Source organism: Barbus barbus (genome assembly GCF_936440315.1).
Source record: "Barbus barbus genome assembly, chromosome: 3".
Lineage (NCBI taxonomy): Eukaryota > Metazoa > Chordata > Actinopteri > Cypriniformes > Cyprinidae > Barbus > Barbus barbus.
The window spans coordinates 39080548-39101535 of record NC_136731.1 but is presented as its reverse complement, the minus strand read 5'-3'; the positions used below and the strand labels follow the sequence as shown (position 1 = coordinate 39101535).

Genomic DNA, 20988 nt, shown 5'->3' with positions numbered 1-20988 from the left:
ACAGGCATTGGAACTGCCATGTCCTTGAAGCTGATCTTTCTTTGTGCGTGGAACAGAGGAGTTCCTGGCACCGTTTTGACTCCTTTACAAATTTTATGAATTCTTGGTGTTCTCACCAAGTGTAGGGCCCTATGAAATCCATTTAATTTTTTCCCCAAATTCCGTTTTATTTTTTTCCCAAATTCCGTTTTTTTATTTTGTTTTAATTTTTCTGGATTGCATTTTTTTTTTTACCTTTTAATTTTTCTGGACTACTTTTTAATGGTTAAATTTAAACAATGAATTCAATAAAAAGCATGTTTAATATATGTTTTATGATTTAAATTAATTTAACATCAGTTTATTAAAAGTTTAGGGACCTATGAAATGTTTTATTTTTTGACACCTTCTGGCTGTTACCATGCCTAATTATTCAAATGCATAAAAACTTTTTATTTATTCTTACAATAGCCTTATTAAATTTTTCTTGTTATGAAATGAAAGCATAAAAACATGAAAATTAAACAAATTTTATTTTCTAGTCAAATGAAAACATGGAAGAAATATTGCAATATGTGATTATTCCTTAAAAATAAAGTTGTATTAATTTTTCAACAGTAGTAGCAGTATTAGAATACATTAACATATTTCTGCCACAATGTCTTCAAGCTAAACCGAACATTCATTGTGGAAATCATAGGGCCTTACATGTGTACACACATACAATAAGTGTGTTTAGCCCTGCACACAGCATTGTTCTGGATGTTTAAGATCTGTTGTAAATAAGTCATAGAAGCTGCTATATCAGGTTATGACCATATCCTCGTACCTTTGGTTTGGTATCTTTAGGTTTGATGTTAGAAATGACAGTGTGAACCAGGACTAAATGTTCCTAAAAAAAGCAGAGAAAAGCAGTTTGAGTTGTGTTGCCCCACCTGCTGCCCCTTCTCTTTGCGATGTTGCTGGCAGTCCAACTCCAGCGAGAGCGCTCCTGCTCCTCACACGGAAGGTGAAGCTGAGAGAACGTGACTTCAGAGAGATCCTCAATCTGAGACAATGAGAGAAGATTATTTCAAACTTACACCGGGCAGTATTTAGGGCTACAAGCTATAAAAAAATAATAAGAGAGTCCTACAATTAAACATTAACAAGCCAAATCCCAAATTACAGAATCACTTGATAAAGATGTTTGTTCAGAAGCACTTTTTTGAATCTGCCAAAAGAAAAACGCAAGCTTGATTCAAAATGCTAACTTCACAAGCGTTTTGAGGCCGTTTTGTGAATCTTTTTACTCATTAAAAAGGAATCAAACATTATGTGTTGACACTAGTTAATTATATTTGACAAAACTGCTTTCCATACTGTCTAGATTTTCATTACATTGTCAGCCATTTTAGCTTAAAACCTAATGAGCTGCCTACCAAGAAAGCATTTTGGAAAGCATCATCATCCTGCTTAATGTAACAAGCCTAAAAACACAGCCAAAAATAACTGTTGGGTGACCAATTGCAAGGGCGTACCTCCATTGTATCATCCTCCTCAGATACTGGTTTTGCAAAAATGTCCACTTCTCGCCAACTACAGTTAAAAAGCAAAGGGCGACATATTTAGTAGGTAAAGAATAAACCTTTGATTATATGTGGCAGGTATGGATAGACAGTTTGTGTCTCTGACCTTGGGGTGAGGATCTCTTTGTACTGTAGTTTCTCCACTCGGGTGGTGGCGGCCACAGACATGGGGATGACGATGTTATTGATGTCAAAGGGGCTCTCTCCTCTCCGTCGGCGAATAGTCTGAAAGAATCACATACAGGCCTAAGCAACTTGATCTCAAGAGTTTACACAAACATACTGGGAAGGCTTTGAAGAGCATCTTACGGCAGCGCTGCTGTTGAGGTGGAGGGGTGTGGAGGTCTCAGAGATTGACGGCTGTCTCATCAGAGGACTGTGGCTGGGTGTGTTGAGAGCAGACAGAGATGGGCACGGACTCCCCATGTCCATATTCAACTTGGGAGCATCTATAGACAAACCAAAGACAGTGCTTGACTCGATGATTTAGAGGGAGATGGAAGTAAACGTAACTGAAGTGAATAAAAGGAACGAGGAGAAAAAAAAAAAAAAAAAAGAATGAATGAATGAATGAACAACATACTCTCTGTACGGTCCAGCGAGGGTTCACGAGGTCTCTTGCGGCCGTGAGTCCTGTCGAAAGAACCGCTCTGGCGGAAAGGCTGGCGAGAGTCATGTTTACTGGCACTAATTGGGAGGTCTAACTGCTGCTGAAAGACCTTCTCTGAGCGCACCTTAGGATGCGACAAACCTGAGAGAAATGGCAAACAGGAAGATTGATGAAGAGGAATTTTTTTTTCATTTTATCTTAATCTCTGCATATTTTGATGTTTTACAGAGTTTGTGCGCAAATATTTACATTCACACTTACTCATTTTTTACAATTATTTTAGTGGGGCCAATAGGTAATTATTTTTTTTTTAAATCGCACATTTTTCTAAAATTAATCACGATTAATCCCACCTAATATTAAAGTTTTTAAATATACTTTTATATTGCAATAATTTCACATTCAATCTTCAAATGTACAATGTACAAACAACATAAAAGACAGTATATTTTAATATTTCTTTAATGGCATATTTTTTTATGATTGAAGGCCAGCATGACTGATATCAATACTACTGATGTCTCTATAAAATAGTTTTTTCCCCTTAATATTTCACCATTGACTCTAGCCATTCAGCATTACAGTATAATTGAGAGCTATCAATCTTAACATTTATTAGATTTAACTTCTAATTTAAGTGAACTTAAAACAATCACCACATGAACCCATTATAATAAATGCTATTTACCTACCTGTGCCCTTCAGCAGAAATGTATAGAAAATGAATAATTACCAAACACTAAATTCTAAATGAAAGATGAACCCCTTAAAGCTATAAAAGTTATTGATTTCCTCTTTTTTATTTTATTTTTTGTTTTTGGGTTAATAGACATCACAGCAGCTGGTTACTAGTTTATTTGCCTGCTATTGCTTTAAAAGCTGCTGCTGCTGAACGTGACGTGGATCTGACATGCATCTGATCTTCTCACAAATCTCTTTACCTTTTCTAACCCACTTCAGGTCTTAAAAGTCTCTACTAATGAGTTGAATCGGGTGTTTTAGATGAGGGAGGCAGTGCTGGGGTGCCTCAGGACAGTTTTTAAAACCATTTCAGAGACATTTAACCCCCTCCCCCCCATTAACGTAATTCATTTTTTAATGTTTATGTTATCCTTTATTTATCAGGTTCATTTTATTCTCTTAAGGTTATTTCACACTACTGTTTCAGACTTGTTAATTTTTTTTTTTTCTAATTTCATTTTTAATATTTAATAACATCCTTTCTTTGCCAGTATACTTTATTTTATGTAATGCTCATAGTTTTGGAATATTTTTCTTGACCATCTGCTAAAAGTTTTTGCAAAACGAATACGATTGTCAAGCCAAAATCTCTCAATAAATTGGGCTAAATACACAACTACCAATAATAGTAGTACATTTCTTTATATTACATGTGACTCAACTCTACAATACACAGCACGGCATCTGGACGTCTTTCAGAGTTCTATAATTCATACATGGCATATGAAAGAAACAAGTGGCGTTAGCAACTGTGGCTGGACTGATGCCAGAAATAACTGCTGAATCACTGCGACGAGTGTCTGGCAGAGAGCAGCTAATGACGGCCAGACACTCACAGGTCACTTTAACTGCCCAAAGGGGCTGTCACATTTAGACCTAATTTAAACTCTGCTAAAGGTGTGAGAATTTCTCCATTACAGAAAACTCAGCTCCTGACATTTCAGATGCTGAGGAATTTTTGTATACTGCCAGAGCCGTGACCTAGATGCTAGCGTGCATGATACAGACATTCTGAGCCACGGTGCTCATGCAGGGCACACAGGTTTGACTCTAGCTCCCTTAATTTTTCCTATTTCCTTTCCATTTTCAATTTTAATAAAAGCCCTTTAAGGCAAATAAATGGTGTTTTGGTGTCTCTAGTAGTCCTTTTCACACTTACGGACTGTGGAGAGGAGTGAGTTGGCGAGCTTGTGTTTGTCTTTGGATGATGGGTCTGAGATGCGGCTACCCAAACACAACTTGTGCTTGAGCGAGATCTTCTTGATGGGCTTGATCTTCTCCAGAGGACGATTCTGCCAGTGTCCCTTCAGCACACGCTGCATATGGAGATTCATCATCACATCTGAGAGAGAAGACGACAGTGTTTATCATCTGAAACGTGGTCTTGCATTGTCAGATTCCCAGGCTTCCAGGTAGATCATGTCATCTGTTCCTCTTCCTAATCGGTCATCAAAATGTAATAACTTTCTCCATCTCCAAAACACCTGGCAGACATCAAGTTTAGTCATTTTTCAATTCCTGATAGACTTGCATAACAGTCCCCTTGTTGAATATCCTGTTTCACTTTGAAAAACATCAGATACTGAAAGTAAAATCGGTTCAAGCTGGCTTTAAGACTTCCATGGGATTTTTTTTTTTCTTAAATGCAATTTTCATTGAAGGGCCAGAAACAGCAATAAGAGGTCAGGCAATTATGGGGGGAAGAAAAAAGGGTGAAATGGGATTGGTATTCAGACACAAGCATTTACATTTAATTACCTGTCATCCAAACTGATTTACAATGCATTTAAAAGAATGCATTATAACTTTAGGCAAGTTCATTAAACGCATCATATTTCATACACAACTCAAAGTGTAAATTCAAAGTGCTTCAAATATTGATAAAAAAAAGAAAGAAATAATAGCCATTAAGGTTACTTTTAAGGTGCCCTGTTAAAAGGGTATCGATTCAAATTCTATATTGTGCTTATATTACTCTGTTATTGTTAAGCCCCACAAAAGAACAAAGACATTATAAAGCACCATAAAGACAAAGTCCAATATTCTGAAGCTGTTTCATGGTTTAATGTGAGGTACAGATGAATATTTAAATCGTTAAACTCAAGTTCTCACAAACACTTCTCTCCGCTGCCTCTGTTTGTCATCCTCCATTCATAGTTTATATTTATATAAATACATTTACTTGTTTTCATTAATGTATTTTACAAAAATACAAAGAGCAGCGTGTAACATTTTACCAGATTTAGTCCTACACTTATTCACTTTTATTTGTTCACCACTAAATAATGTTATTTCACTAAATGTTTAGATTTTATAAAATTGTGCACTGATTTTTCGAGAATAACTTTTGCTGCTAAATGATCCACTAACCTAGTTTATAATAGTATTTTTGTCATAGATGATATATTTTTTCATTTGTTATTTTACATTAAAATGAAGGTCTATATTTAGTAGATTGTGTTTAACACAAAAAACAGTGATGATCAGGTCAACACACTGAGGTATAGAAATTGTACATTGATTTAAAAAAAAAGAGAAAAAAGGAGGCACTGGTATCGGATCGGAAAAAATGGTATCGTTGCATCCCTACATTTAAGTACCGTTTAACTGATTATTAACAACATACTTATAAGGTTAGGTTTTACCTACATTTCACTGCTGGTTATACTCTGTATAATTGTGTATGTGACAAATAAAAAAAAATCTTGAATCTCTTAGGATTAGGTTTGTTTTAGGAGTAACTGCAGGTTATTCTGCATAGTTTTCTGTTTTACTGTAGTAAGCATATGTAATGTGTAAAAATGGCATTGCTAAAAAAAAGTGTTGCCAATAATACATTTAAACAATTAAAAAGAAATCAAAAGGTATGAATGAAAATGTGTATGACAGACATAAGAGGACAATAACTTCATAACCATCACCATTTGACAAATCTCATTCAAAAAGATTTTTCTTCCTTTTGCTACTGTACTAATGTGAATAGTGATGACCTAATACTCTGTAAACACCTGAATCAGTGGCACAAACTGTCATGAGTAAAAACTCCAGCAGAGGGCATCAGAGCTCGACTCTAGTATTCATTGTAACCAGGTTCCTCTTCCTTTTTTCCCCTCCATCTACTCGAGTTTCAACCACGGTGTCACCTGCCTCTTCTACGCCCATCATTCATTTGCACAACAGACACCAGATTAGAGAGGACAACTGGTTCATATTAATGAGGGAAAATACGCCTCTCTCTCAGCTAGTCTGACTAAGCTTGCTGCTACTGGCACGCTTAGTCAGAGTCAGATTGCACTGCTCTTTAAAATGGTTATCACTGCAAAGGTCAGGCAGACGAATGCTTGATCAGCTAATCTGACCAGCACAGGGAAGGACTGCTGAACTAAGATCAGCTCCTCAAATCCAATGTTACTGAACTCTCAGACATGAAAAGCAAAAACTGTTCTGAGATCTCGGCACTATTGACCTGCTCTAAACCCAGAGCAGCCTGCAGGTTATTTTAAGAGGTGCAATAGCCAGATCCAGAATAATTAACACTTAAATTAACACTTAGTTGTTATGCAGTAAAAAAAAAACAAAAAAACTTCATTAGTACTCCTCAACCTTGTGTTCACGCGTTCAACAGATACATCTGTGATTGGCTTCAATGATCAATGAAGCGCTCTGTGAAGAGTGTGAAGCGATGATCATTGAAGCCAATCACAGATGTATCTGTTGAGTGCGTGAACACAATGACCAATCAGCGGCGTTTAAGAATCTGCTCAACAGCGGTCAAATCTTAGCGGGAAACGGACGTTTTTAAAATTTCAGTACCGAATGGTATTGCGGTCGGTACTTTTGCCAACACTAGTGTGAAGACCAAAGTATACTTCAGGCACCCGTGTTACACGACGGTCCACATAATGCAACCGTCGTCATCAGAAGTGTCCGTGGATGTCCACACAAGCTTGCAGCCCAATTTTGTGACCGCATGAATGGTAAGCATACAACAGCGAAGGTGCAAGGTGAATGCTGAGACTGAACGAGTCTACTAAGCGGTACTGAGCATGTATCGAACTCGTCCATGTCCATTTGAAAATACTTTGAAAGCTGTGCGGATGAGACTGTGCGTGAGACGGAGCAAAACAAGGAAAGTTTAGTATACCCAGGCCTTGATGCTGTCACTGTTTTTGTCTACATACATGAGTGCATAACGGAAAGAATGAGAGAAACAAGCAATTAAAGGACAGGGTTGTGTCCTCACCGTCTGTAAAGGAGAGGATGGGGTGAACGCAGGGGTCGAACTGTGCCAGTCTGTCCAGTAGAGGGAGCTGGTGCTGGGTGTCTGCAGGAGGGAGAGCACGTCCACTGCACATCACACACTGAGCGTTCAGCTCACAGCCACAGCGAGGAGTCACTGACCTCTGAGCCTGACAGAGAGAATGACAAGCACAGAAGATAGTGTAGATTATGAATGGTGAAAAATTAAACCGTATGAAATAAAAAAAAGAAAAGAAACAAAGCCCTGCATTGATTCATGACTGCACAAAAGAATATTCAATGTATACTACAGTTCTTTTTTTTTAATGAATCTAATACTTATGGAGAAAGGACACATTGAATTGATCAAAGAATAGTGAAAAAAATGCATTACCATTTCCACAAAACTATTATAATATAACAGCTGTTTTCAACATTAAGATGAAGTAGTAGCAGTAGTAGAAGACTAACAGAGGAATAAGAGCATTTATTAATCTTAGTTAATGTTGATTTCATCATTTACTAATAAATTATTAAAGTGAATGTTATTGAAAGGACCTGAGCTAACATGGACTAACGATGAACAGTTATATTTTTATTAACTACCGTTTAACAGATTAACACTATAACAAATGTTTTCCATCAAATATAGTTAATAGAACCTTATTGTAAAGTGCCACTTTTGAACTCTCATAATTTCTTAACACATAATAATGCATATATAGATACAAACAAACACAGAAATATTTACTGACACTAAAACATTTCAATTCATGTGACATGACTTCCGTGAACATTTTTCAATAATGATAATGGTGATAGGGGTCTGAATATATACTATTAAAAAAAACATGACATTTCTCTTTGTGCTCAGAAAACAAAAACAAGAAATAATTAAAAAAAAACAGCATGCATGGAGAGTCATCAAATATGCTTTTTATTCATCTAAAAAAAACTAATAATCCAGTCTTTCATGTGCCTTCCACTGTGATCTTGCTTTTTGTGAACCAACATCTCTGGTGCACCAGCATCCAAAATGTATATCTGGCAGTGATCAGCCTTTCCCTATGTCTACATTTACTTGAGTAAACCCTTCCAACCTGATGCTCTCACACAAATCTCTGCAGCTGATGACCACACACGGATCCTGAGCTGCTGACCCAGTTTTGCATGTGGCAGGTTCCCTAGCGCTCATGTGCTCGTGTCATTCACCCAGAGCACAGCACCGGAGAGAAAGAGAGAACGGGTTGCTATTGGCAACTGTGCCCAGTTTTTCCGAGCCTATTCAAACAAGAGTGCTTCGCATTAAAACAGGACAGTTCATACAGAAACCATCATCACTGCAATCACACACAAAACACCTGGAATTACAGAACTGAACTGGTTTCTGTGCACTGAAATGCAAATTCTGCCAAGTGTTTCCAGATCCATTTTGTAAATATCGAAACAAGTCAACTAAAGATCTAACAAAGCTTTTATGTGCAAGTTAAACTAAACTATTGAACTTACAGATAAAAGCTATATTGTGAACAGTTCTGTATAGCTGCACTTTTAAACAGACGATATTCAAATTGTAATCTGTAGCTTAAATTAATACATTTTTGGGATGTAATTAAAGGTCCGATTATATACAATACAGCTTTAAAAAGCAGACTGCTTAACATTTAAAACAGAAATTAGATATATATATATAAAAAATAAAACATGCAGTCGCTTTTAATAAAGCAGAAAAAGAGATTCAGCTAATAAGCTATTAGTTCTATCTGTCCTTGTTCAAACATAATGGTGGAAATTTGAAAAGCTATTGAGCTTCTGCATTTAACTGGGGCAGCATTCATCTGGAGTGCCGGCCATAAATTTAGGATAGGATAGTACATCGGTTAGCAGGTAGTTTATAACTGGCAGTGTGAGTGAATTTGGCTGTTAGTACACTGATGACACATTTCTCATAACATTTCAAGAGCGTTGTCTCTGAATGACATCCAAGCGCTGTTATTTGTAATGGAGCTGAGCTCGACTGGGGTTGCGCTTATTGTTTTAGCACATGCCTGCGCATTCTCGCTCACAGTGAGCCTGTGTTATGGGAGAAATTGAGTTTTAAAGGCTGTTCAGAGAGCAAATAGATCTGTAAAAGAAGTGCTGAGTCTTTGTAGCCATCTTATGAAGATGGCAGACACTGTTGCATCATTCAGAGGACAGCTGCCTAACTGTTACACCATGTCCTAACCAGGCATGGGGTGATGAATGATAAAAGTTGTCTCGTGTAAATCCAAGTTTCTGTCCTAACCACCCAAACCATATTTTTTACAGCCACTTGGTTTCTATTTCACATAGAGACACCACTCAACCAAAATCCTGATCCTATAAAATAAACATCAAACAGGGTTGAAAATGTCCAAGTTCAAAAACATTAAATATTATATGACAAATCCATCAAACTCCACACGGGAAACCATTAATAGGATATTACTGAGGCTTTAAATATGATTTTCTGCTTTCTAAAGACTGACAAATCACAAAATGAATCACTATATTGAACATTTTTAACAAAAGTTAACATGAATAATAAAATAGCTTTAAAATATGTATTTATTGCATGTCTCTCTAGTTGCATGTACATATCTTCAAGAATAACCATATCTTTAGTACAATGCCAATAATACTTTTACACACACACACACACACACACACACAATTGTACTAAAGATATGACAAATTATTCTTGAAAATATTTGCATCCCAAGATGCAAGATATGCAACAATTTCTTTCCCTTGTAAGGTAATTATCATATTTGAAGGATAAAAACTTGCTTTAGTCAACCATGTGTCATTCACAGCAACTTGAAACACATTAAATGACAGCAGTGACCGTTCTGGAGCAGTACTGTGATCTCTGTAACACTGCTTCTATTTAATCTGTAACCTTTGCAAGAAGCCCACTGGGACCTTAAGGAGCTCACTGCATCTCGAGTAAAACACTTCCACTGGTGACACTGAAAGAGCTCGTTTCTGCCGCCTCACACACCTATCGCTCGCTACTTTCATACCTAGTGACCTTCACCGACTTGTCTCGTTGCAAAAAATTTGTCTTTTTATTCAGAGACTAAAAGGAGAGTAAAAAAAAAAGATATTGTCATTAGTGAACAGTTTTAGTGCAACTAAACAGCCCTTTCTGCTGAAAACCACCAACCTCTTGATCTTGAAAAGGAACATGATTCTCCTTACCTTACGATTGAGACTGGTGAGCGAGCCAGGCCGGAGGACTCTGCGTTTCCTGCATGAGAGCAGAGGACGCGTGCGGGCCCCCACGCATGTGTTGTCGTGTGCAGGGGAAGCCTGAGGGCCCATCTCCAGCTTCTGCTGGGACTCAGAGCGGCTCTGCTCGTTTGGGTCCAAGGTGACAGGGGAACCGGGCCGTAAGCTGAATGAGGAGAAGAAATCATCTTGAATGAACATGACAATAAAAGTGATATTTCTCCTTTTCAATGAGGGGGAGAAAAGAATGAATGCACATTTCAATGATATATGATATTTCATACCTGTTGATAACACCATTGACCGGTCTCACAGGACCACAGCTTTTCCTCAAGCCTGTTTCTGTGACGATACCATTGGATGATACAGACGTTTCCACTCCAACAGTATCATGCTCCTATAAACACAAAAAACAAATGTGATGTGGGAAAGGACATCCCACCAATTTTGCCCCTGTGTTGGTCTGGATGAGTTGAATGGTTCTTGCTGAATTTCTTCACTACTCTGAATGGATGAAAAGGTCAGCAGTGCTTTGCATACGACAAACAAAAGGACCAAGTGTTTGTAGCCCCTCTTCTCAATTCTCTCGCTCAACAATCCCAGCATTCTCTCAGGCTATGCGTGGGCCTGTATCATGAGCGCTTTATCTGTTAGTGTGGGAATTAAACACACTAATGGGTCTTTTATTATAGATAACTCAGGGCTCGCAAAATTTCTAAATCTCTGGTAGCGCTTCGGGCAGGTACTCTTCAGATTTTGGTAGCCCGAAAATTAATTTAACTCGCCCAAATAAAATAAATACCATAAAATGTCCATCAAAAACATTTTCAATACACAAATATCAACTAATATCAAGGAAAGTGTTTTATTTTATCTGCAGAATTCTTAAAAATCTATTTAAGGCAATTTGAAAAATTATTTCTAATACCATTTAACATTTAAAACTTTGATTTGACCCTTGAAAATACATTTTTTAAAAGAAGTTTCTTATGCTCATCAAGGCTGTATCTATTTGATAAAAAATACTGAATATTATTTCACAAAATAATAGTGAAATATTATTGCAATTTAAAATAAATGTTTTCTATTTTTATATACTTTAAAATGTAATTAATTCCTGTGAAGCAAAGCAGTATTTTCAGAGTCACATGATCCTTTAGAAGTCATTCTAATATGCTGATTTTTAATCAATGTTGGAAACAGTTGTACTGCTTTTTTTTTTTTTATACTGTATTTTTTGGGACCAGTGATATTTAAAAAATAAATAAAAAGTTAAAAACAACAGTGTTTAGTCAAAATAGAGATTTTGTTACAATACAAACTTCAAAAGTTTGGGGTCAGAATTTTTTTTTCTTTTTTAAAGATACTTCAAAAAAGTTTAAAGAAAGTTACATTAACTTTATTCAGCAAGGATGTGTTAAAGGGATAAAATAGATAGTAAAGACTTCTATTGTTAGAAAACAATGTTATTGTTTCAATTTTTAATAAATGCTGTTCTTTTAAACTTTTTATTAATCAAAGAATCAAAGAAAAAAGTAACAGGTTCCAAATAAATATGAAGCAGCACAACAGTTTCAACAGTGATAATAAATCAGCATATTAGAATGATTTCTGAAGGATCATGGGACACTGAAGACTGGAGTAATGATGCTGAAAATCCAGCTTGGATCACAGGAATAAATGACATTTTATAGTATAGGTATTAAAATAGGAAACCAATATTAGAAATTGCAATATTTCACTATATCACTGTTTTTTTCTGTATTTTTGAAATGAATACAGCCTTGATGAGCAAGAGACTCAAAGTCAAAGACTCAAAAACAAGGTCAATTATTTATCAGGTTTATAAAATAGCCCTAACATAATATATTATCAAAACAAACTATTTAAACTGATAGAATAGAATAGAAACTGAAGCTAAACTTAAGCTGAGATCTGTAAGTTAAACATAAAAAAAAACCGTGAACATGAATTCTTCTATAGCTGTCTAAACATTGTTATGAAGTACAGTTTGTACAATACTCTTGTGTGCGACTGTACATGTTTCAGAGTTTTATTACCGTTCTTTGCCCATCCTCCGTTATTTCCAGCACTTAATCTAGCCACTCTTCTTTAATACATGAGGATGTTTTATTTCACACGTCATTGCGTTTGCGTTGTCTCTCGTGTTGAGCGCACCGCAACCATTGAAGTATTCAGTTTCTACAGCGACTCATTTGGTGCATATGGTTCTCTTTCTTTTAAACCTGTAAACTGCATTCACCGGCTCTAACTCTGTCGTGACATCAGCTCTATAGCGGTTTGCCCGAGCATTGATATTCTTTCCCTTTTACTGGCGGGATTCAATCAAGGCTTCCCAACTAATTTGTGTGCATGAGGCACATTATTTCTTCTGCACGGCCGCGGCGGAAGAAGAATGCTCAGCTTAGAGGGAACACTGCGTGGGAGCCCTGTATTTAAGATAGCCCGTCGAGCAGGGCAGAGATACATTTTGGTAGCCCGACTGGAAAACACAATAGCCCCGGGACGTCGGGCTAGCGATTTTGCGAGCCCTGTAACTGATTACTTATAATATGGTGTAAGAGAAAACAACACATGCATTGGTCTTACATGATAGTTTAGACTGAGTTCAGGACTAGACTGACTGTAGTAGTTTGTTTGGTGTTTTTCAGTGTGGTCATGGGTCTGTGCTCCTGGTCTTACCCGTGGGACAGGGCAGGTAATGGTCTCTGTCCTTGAGTCACTGTTGTCTTCTGGTACTGATTCACACACTGAGCTCTCCCCAAGAACAACAGAGCCCTACCAAGGCACAAACACATACAAATTATAGACCAGAACCTGGAGACAGCCAAAGTTTTCGCTCCCGTCACAAAAATCCTCTCAAACTTTCTCTTTTAGATTTTCTAAAAACAAGTTCCTCACTGCAGAGACAGCAGAGCAAACATTTATCTGCAGTAACAAGCAACAGAAGATCTGCAATCTGATGCTAATGTGTTATGCTCTTCATTTAAATAAACTATTTTTGAGATAAGAATCTGTGCATTTTACACACACACAAAGCCGTTCAAAAGTTTGGGATCAGTAATTTTTATTTATTTATTTTTTTTTATTTAAAGAAATTCATACTTTAATTCAGCAAGGATGTGTTAAATTGATAAAAAGTGACAGTTAGAAAATATTTCTATTTTGAATGTGCTGGGTTTTGTTTTTGTTTTTATTCAAAGAATCCTGAAAAAAGTATCACAGGTTCCAAAAAAATTTCAAATTAAGCAGCACAACTAAATCAGTATATTGATGATAAATGAGAATGATTTCTGAAGGATCATGTGACACTGAAAACTGGAGTAATGATGCTGAAAATTTAGCTTTGCGTCAGAGGAATAAATTATAAAGTATAATAAAATAGAAAACTTGTTTTAAATTGTAATTTCACAATGTTTCTGTTTTTCTCTGTTTGAAGAGAAAGATACTTAAAAAAAAAATGTTTTTGTTCTCTAGAAAATAATAGAAACAAGGTTTTTTTTTTTTTTACAGTCAATATTACATTTATCAATACTTCTCATGCAAATCACATATTAAAAACCCTGATAAATGTATAGAAAAAAGTGCGCCTGTATGCAAGTTTTTCTTTTTCGAAAGAAGTCTCTTTTGCTCAGCAATGTTGCAATTATTTGATTAAGTTAAAACAGTAATACTGTGAAATTACAACTTAAACAGTTAATATTCAAAATATCCTGAAAACTGGTTTATGAGATCAACCAAAACATATCAACAATTTCAACATTTCATGTAAAGCCATCATTTCAGATGAATAGTGCTGAATAATGATGCTATTCTCCAAATGATCTGTTTGTGTTTAAATCACACAAGGAAAACAAGCTGTAAAAGTGTTACTTTAAAACAAAAAGTGAGCAAAATAAATACGAAACAACGATCCCACAAGAGTTTGCCTCACCACGGGAACACGAGAGAGCACCCCCGTTGCCAAGTTACTAGCGGCAGACGCCACCTCTGCTGGGTTAAAACTTAAACTACACCAGTAAACAGCACAAAGTGAACAAAGTGAATGTGCACACCTTGCTGGAGCGGATCTGTCTGTAAATGTCGGTCTGTTGGCGTATACGGTACTCCAGATCTGAGACTTGGGCCTGCAGCCAGTTCCAGTGACTGATGATGGCAGCTCGGTCAACGGCATAACGGCCTTCTGCTCTCCTACATCTGGAAAACACACAGAAATATACTGGTTACAGTTCACAGCAAGACTTTATTCATGTTCATTCATGTTTTAGGAAATAGCTGTCTTCATAGTTAGTTTTTTTTTAAGGTATAATGACGTGGAGTGAGAAACATTGAGTAACCTTTGTCTGCTGATAATCGCACAGCACATAGTGACATGGAAGTGTGAAAGCAAAATCGAGAAACAAAAGCTGACAGGAAGTTAACCAAGAACATCAGTTCCATCCAAAGCTTCCTCTAGACGTTTGTGTGCGAGAGAATTTAGCAAACCACTTGACACAGGCCATGAGCCTTTTCCCATAAAAACACTCAACTTGCTTCCTTTAAACGTCACAAAAATGTAAAAATGCACTGTCAAAAATGCACTGAACTGACCTCTGACCTCTTTACATTATCCCCAGTACATTCTTGCATAACCCCTGCTCTCTCAGCTCTTGCAGTGAGGCAACATAAACCAGTTAAAACCAGTGCACATTACCGAAAATAAAAAGATTGCAAAACACGAGAAATAAACATCTCCTTTTTCATCTGAAGTACAAGAACATGACTCAAGATTTCCCTGAATCTGAGTGAGAAAGACTTAAGAGATAAAAGCGAAGGGAAAAAGGAAAAGCATCACTGTAACCACAGAGAAGAATGACGAGAAGAGAACTAAAAAGTGTACTGAAGACAGAAACACTCACTTATTACTACTTTTTGTGTTTTCTTCTAACAGTCCTTTTATAGGCTGGAATTACACTCAGATCTGCTTCAGAGGAGCTTGACAACAACAAAGGCTTGTCTGAAGCCTCACTCTCCTTTTCACCCGAGAGAATATCAGTCAATAGACTCTCATTCTCAACATTTAGGATTTTTGTGTTTTTATTCTGTGGGCTTCAGTCCCAGATGTACACAGAAACAAACTTTTTAAGGTAATTTTACACTAATTACAAGTTCCTAGTTTGTTTTCAATGGGAGAAAAGCAGCAGGCATCACCGCTTGCCAAGCTCACACACGACAATCCAGCCTCTTCACTGTGCACGAATGTTAGAGCCGCACTGGGCAGGACAAAGGGATTTATTTGTGGCCGCTGAATGTCATTGGTTGTCAATAACATCACATATGATTGCTCAAATTACATGACATTGAGTTATGTAGTCAACGAACCACATTGCAGCACAGCAAAGGGCTTGTGTGACTTGAGTCAGCACTAGCAACTAGGGGTGTGCAATATTGTTCTCTTGTTTAAACAATATGCAATTTGCATTATAGAGTATAATCGCAAAAATCAAACAAAAACACCCAGAGAGTGCACACAAACGTGATGCATATTAGACTCGAGCACACAGAGTTCACACTTTCACTGCATGATTAAGTCTATTAAAACACATTTAGATTTCCCCCAAACTTTAAGATAATGGGGGCAAAAATGTATATATCTGATAAAGTTAATATTATAGGAAGAGCAACATTTTTCTCCAAATATCAGCACGAGTGCAAATGTGATAAAAAGTTAATAAGGGACTCCCATTTTAGACAAGTTCCTGTTTTTGCTCTATTTCGACAATGAAAAATTCAAACAAAACAAAGGCATTCCAAAGGTAAAAATACCCATAAAATGTAAAAAATCTATTTAAACTTACTGGAAAAGTTCATTTCTGTTACTCCTGCAAACTAACCACTGCACAGAATATGAAGGATATTAAAAGCTTTGGGAGTCAGCTGTCCACGGCAGTCCTAAACCTGTCAAAGTACCAGCACAATATCATGCTCAGCAAAATAACATCGGATTATCGTCATCAACAAAATTCCATAAAATATCTAGACATCTTTTTTTGTCATTATCGCACACCCATACTACCAACACCACGTCAACACTGCATTGCATTATATTATATAGAATAAACTTGTCAAAAGTACCGATACTTCAAGAACATGCCTAATTGTAATCCTACTGAGAATCTGGGAAGATAACTGGCCCAGATATGAGCTCACAATCTGTGATCGTGCGGAGATCTGGCATTTATCTGTGCTACAGCCTGCACACACCGAGAGAAAATCATGCTCTGCTTCACTTCAATGAACCTTTCAGTTTCATTCTAAAAAAAAAAAAAACAATACTACTAACATTAAAGGGATAGCCCACCCCCCCAAAAAAATTGTCTTCATCATCGACGCCAATAGCCTCATGGGCAGAGCGCAGAAATATAGCGCCATTGCGCTACGGGTGTCCCGAGTTTGAATCCTGACTCGAAAACCTTTCCCGATCCCACCCCATCACTCTCTCCCACTTCGCTTCCTGTCAGCTCTGATCTGTCCTACCATAATTAAGGCAAAAATGGCCAAAAAAGGTCATTTATATTTTCAAGGATGCTGGTAACCAATTTGTTATGCTTCCCATCCATTCTATGGACAAAAAAAAATACAATGCAAAAAGTCAAAGGGAACAACAATTATTTGGTTCCCAACATAATATAATTAAAAATATTACTAATAAACAATTAAAATTAATAAATATATTTTTATTGATATAATAACATTGAAAACATCAACAGCACACCATGTACATGCATAACTCTTCATATTTGGACAACTGATTTTGCAGAAAATGTACATATACATTTCACCAATAACCACAATCCATTTTGAAGAGGATGACAAAGACAGGAATGAGGCTTCTGTAAACATGCTATGATTCCCTGGAACAAGCTTTACAAACATCGTGACCAGCCTTTTTCCTCTTCACTGGAATGCCATGTTTCCACTCTTGCCAGTTCAGATGAGTGTTTTGTATTTCTGGGCATTCAAAATGTTTCCACATGGGTTCAGGGTGGGGGAGGGACTGACACAATAATGTAACGCACACAGCTGCCACTAGAGGCAGCGCATGAACATGAGTGAATATCATGCATGTTTGCATGCAAGGAGGAATGTGACATGATTTTTTTGTCTGAGTGAACAAAGCTTTTGAAACAGTGTTTTGAGAGAGAATAAACATGCATGCATTCGAGTAATAAATTTGATCTGAGCGAGCGATTGTGGTGCAGAGACACCGAATGAGTACAGATAAGATGCTTCCCAACCCGTTATCCTCAGAGGAAACAGGAAACAAGCAGGAAGTGGCCACAAAATGAAAACAAGAGACTGTGCATAAAGATCAAAGGCTGGTCATGTCAGCACAACACCCACTACTTGACTGGGTGCGAGTAAGGGAAATTTGCATAAGCTAATATGATCTACGACACATCTCAATGACCCACAAGTCTTCAAATGAGTCGCATGCCTGCTATAACATGCCATGCCTACGTAGACTTAATACAATGCAACACAACTAAGCAGTATTACATTTAACTACACTCAAATGCCCTTCAATTTGTCCCATCAAACTTCCTGTTCACTTTCGTCAACAAAAAACTGTATGTGTCAAGGGAATTTAAACATTAAAAATAAGCCCACTATTCAAATCAATAAACCCACAGGACTACCACATTTGCAACCATCACATAAACTGCCGGTGATAAAAACCCAGCCAATTAGCATAACAAAAACCCAGCCTATTTTCCAGGCCCGAGATTTAGTTTTGATCTAACTTTGACAATTATACACTCTATTTGACACAAAACAGAAACAGTTCAACAGGACAAAAATCACAAGCCCTCTACAGAGACAAGTGTCACACACACACACATACAAACTGAAATGCCAAATACAGCCAAACATTTACAGGCCAAATAATCCAGAAACCTTCAGCTCGTTGCCAACTGGGTCACCATAAGAAAAGGCCCACATTCACATGAGTGGATACAAAGACAGAACAAAAAACACTTCAAATACTTAACACAGAACAAGACTATGCCAGTATTTTAAACCAACATAAAAAAAGCAGCACACGTGGGCCAAAAATATCCGAACAAATCCAATTAGAGGTGAACAACAGCACTGATTAATGAATTTAATATGAATTTCCTATCACTAAAATGATAGGCAGACCATAGGCTGAACGTTTGATCAGTATCGCACACAAAATTTGAAACACTTTAGGAGTTTCAAAGTAGTCATTGAATTGGTTGAAATATATAGGATTTCCTCGAGATGTGTCACATTCTTTAATACTGGTTTAAAGGATGCTTATCACTCTGTCCCCCGTGCAGCACTGGGACTCTCTGATCACTGTTTGGTTCATCTTCCACCAGCCTACAGGCAGAAACTTAAATCTGCTAAGCCTGTAGTAAAAACTGTAAAGAGATGGACTGTTGAAGCAGAGCAGGATTTACAGGCCTGCTTCGAACTTACTGATTGGAGGCTGTTTTTGAGGCTGCAGCTACTGATCTGGATGAGCTCACTGATACCCCTTTTCCACCAAGGCAGTTCCAGTGCTGGTTCGGAGCCAGAGCCTAGTTTCAAACCGGTTCTTTGTTTTTCGACATCCAAAGCACCAGCTCCGAACCAGGAAAAGCGGTTCGTAAGTAGCACCACCACATTGCTGGGCTAGAAGGAAGAACCGCTTGCGTCAGGAGCTGGGGGCGGGGTTACCGTGAGCAACAAGACGAACAGAAAATTGGACCGCCATATTTGAAATAGCAGCTAAACGCTAACACGTTTGATGCGCCGTGTTTGGATGCCGATGTAGGTTCGCAAAGCCATGAACATCAATAGCAACGCAACGTCCCCCATTGCCGATAGTTTGTTTAGGCTTGTCTGGGATAGATCGGCGCTGTGCAGACCGTTCGGTGCGAGGCATATCGGGGTGCTGCGGGAGCGACTGGAAAGCAGACGGCTCTTCATGCTTTTGGATCGCTCTCGCGGTGCTTTAGTGTGTTGTGTGCCGATCGATCGATCGATCTGCGTGGCGCTGATGCTTTGTACAGATGCCTGTTGTGCCGCGCTAGTGATCCGAAACATGAAACGTATTCAGTGACGTAAGACCTGGCTCTGTATTGGCTCTCTAGCCTGTGGAAAAGCAACCGGTTCTTAAAGGGCTCGCCAGTCAAACTAACTAAGAACCAGCTATAGCACTGGCTCTGAACTAGCACCTGGAACTGCTTTGGTGGAAAACGGGTATGACACAGTGACGTCCTACATTGGTTTCTGTGAGGACATGGGTGTACCCACCAGGACTTATTTAACATTTAACAACGACAAACCTTGGTTCAGTACAAAACTCAAACAGCTTCGCCAGGCCAAAGAGGATGCTCACAGGAGTGGGAACAAAGCCTTGTACAAACAGGCCAAATACACACTGAATAGAGAGATAAGAGTGGCAAAGAAAAACTACTCTGAAAAGCTAAAAAAAAAAACAGCTTTCAAGTAATGACTCTGAATCAGTGTGGAAAGGCCTGAAAGCCATCACCAGTTACAAGACCCCTCCCCCCAGCACCGAGGCCAATCAACAACTGGCTGAAGACTTGAATAAGTTTTATTGTAGATTTGAAATGCAAAAGCCTGGTCTGACACCCCACACCCACTCTGACCGTCTCACAACATAGCCATCAACACCTTCCCCCTCCCTCCCCCCTACTGTTTCACAGCCTGTAATCAAGATCTGTGAAGATGTAAGCAAAGTCCTCAGGAAACAGAAGATAAGGAAAGCCAACGGCCCAGACAAGTGTCTCTCCAACCTGCCTCAAAGCCTCTGCTGTCCAGCTATCATCCATCTTCACATTGATCTTCAACAGTTCACTGGAGCTGTGTGAAGTCCCCTCCTGCTTCAAACGCTCCACCATCATCCCTGTACCCAAGAAACCAAAAATCACAGGACTTAATGACTACAGACCTGTTGCTTTAACGTCTGTGGTGATGAAGTCATTTGAGAGGCTCGTGTTGGCTCACCCGAAGGACTTTACTGGTCCCTTGCTGGACCCCCTGCAGTTTGCTTACCGAGCAAACAGGCCTGTGGATGATGCAGTCAACATGGGACTGCACTTCATCCTCAACATCTGGACAAACCAGGGACTTATGCAAGGATCCTGTTTGTTGACTTCAGCTCCGCCTTCAACACCATCATCCCGGACACCCTTCAGAATAAACTGACGCAGCTCTCCGTCCAACAGCTAGTGAGGCTGGGAAAACTCACATCCAACACCAGCACCATCAGCACTGGAGCTCCTCAGGGCTGCGTTCTCTCCCCACTACCCCGAAGAGCTACCAGGGATTTAGTAATTGTGCGAGCCCTGGACAGGTAACATCACAGACCCTTCTCACCCTGGACACGACCTGTTTGCGCTTCTCCCCTAAGGCAGACGCCACAGATCTCTGCACTAGAGCATCTAGGCATAAAAACATTTTTTTTCCCCCATGCCATCTCCAGCCTAAACAACTAACACAGGAATTATTACCTGCGCTCTGTAATTCATGCCCCATCTCTAACTATTGACTCTCTCC

At 38.3% G+C, this 20988-nt stretch overlaps 1 protein-coding gene across 2 annotated transcripts in view; it reads right to left on the bottom strand.

Annotated features, from left to right (window-relative positions):
* Positions 1 to 20988, bottom strand: part of kansl1b (KAT8 regulatory NSL complex subunit 1b) — a 65238-nt gene that overhangs the window by 2968 nt on the left and 41282 nt on the right. For both annotated transcript variants that reach the window (XM_079379746.1, XM_079379745.1), the window contains 11 exons: positions 14469 to 14610; positions 13096 to 13191; positions 10677 to 10789; positions 10363 to 10558; positions 7142 to 7307; positions 4058 to 4240; positions 2131 to 2298; positions 1857 to 1996; positions 1654 to 1772; positions 1500 to 1557; positions 915 to 1027 (listed from right to left, as the gene is read on the bottom strand). In XM_079379746.1, coding sequence (XP_079235872.1) covers positions 915 to 1027; positions 1500 to 1557; positions 1654 to 1772; positions 1857 to 1996; positions 2131 to 2298; positions 4058 to 4240; positions 7142 to 7307; positions 10363 to 10558; positions 10677 to 10789; positions 13096 to 13191; positions 14469 to 14610 — 1494 coding nt within the window. The remainder of the gene's footprint in view (positions 1 to 914; positions 1028 to 1499; positions 1558 to 1653; positions 1773 to 1856; positions 1997 to 2130; positions 2299 to 4057; positions 4241 to 7141; positions 7308 to 10362; positions 10559 to 10676; positions 10790 to 13095; positions 13192 to 14468; positions 14611 to 20988) is intronic.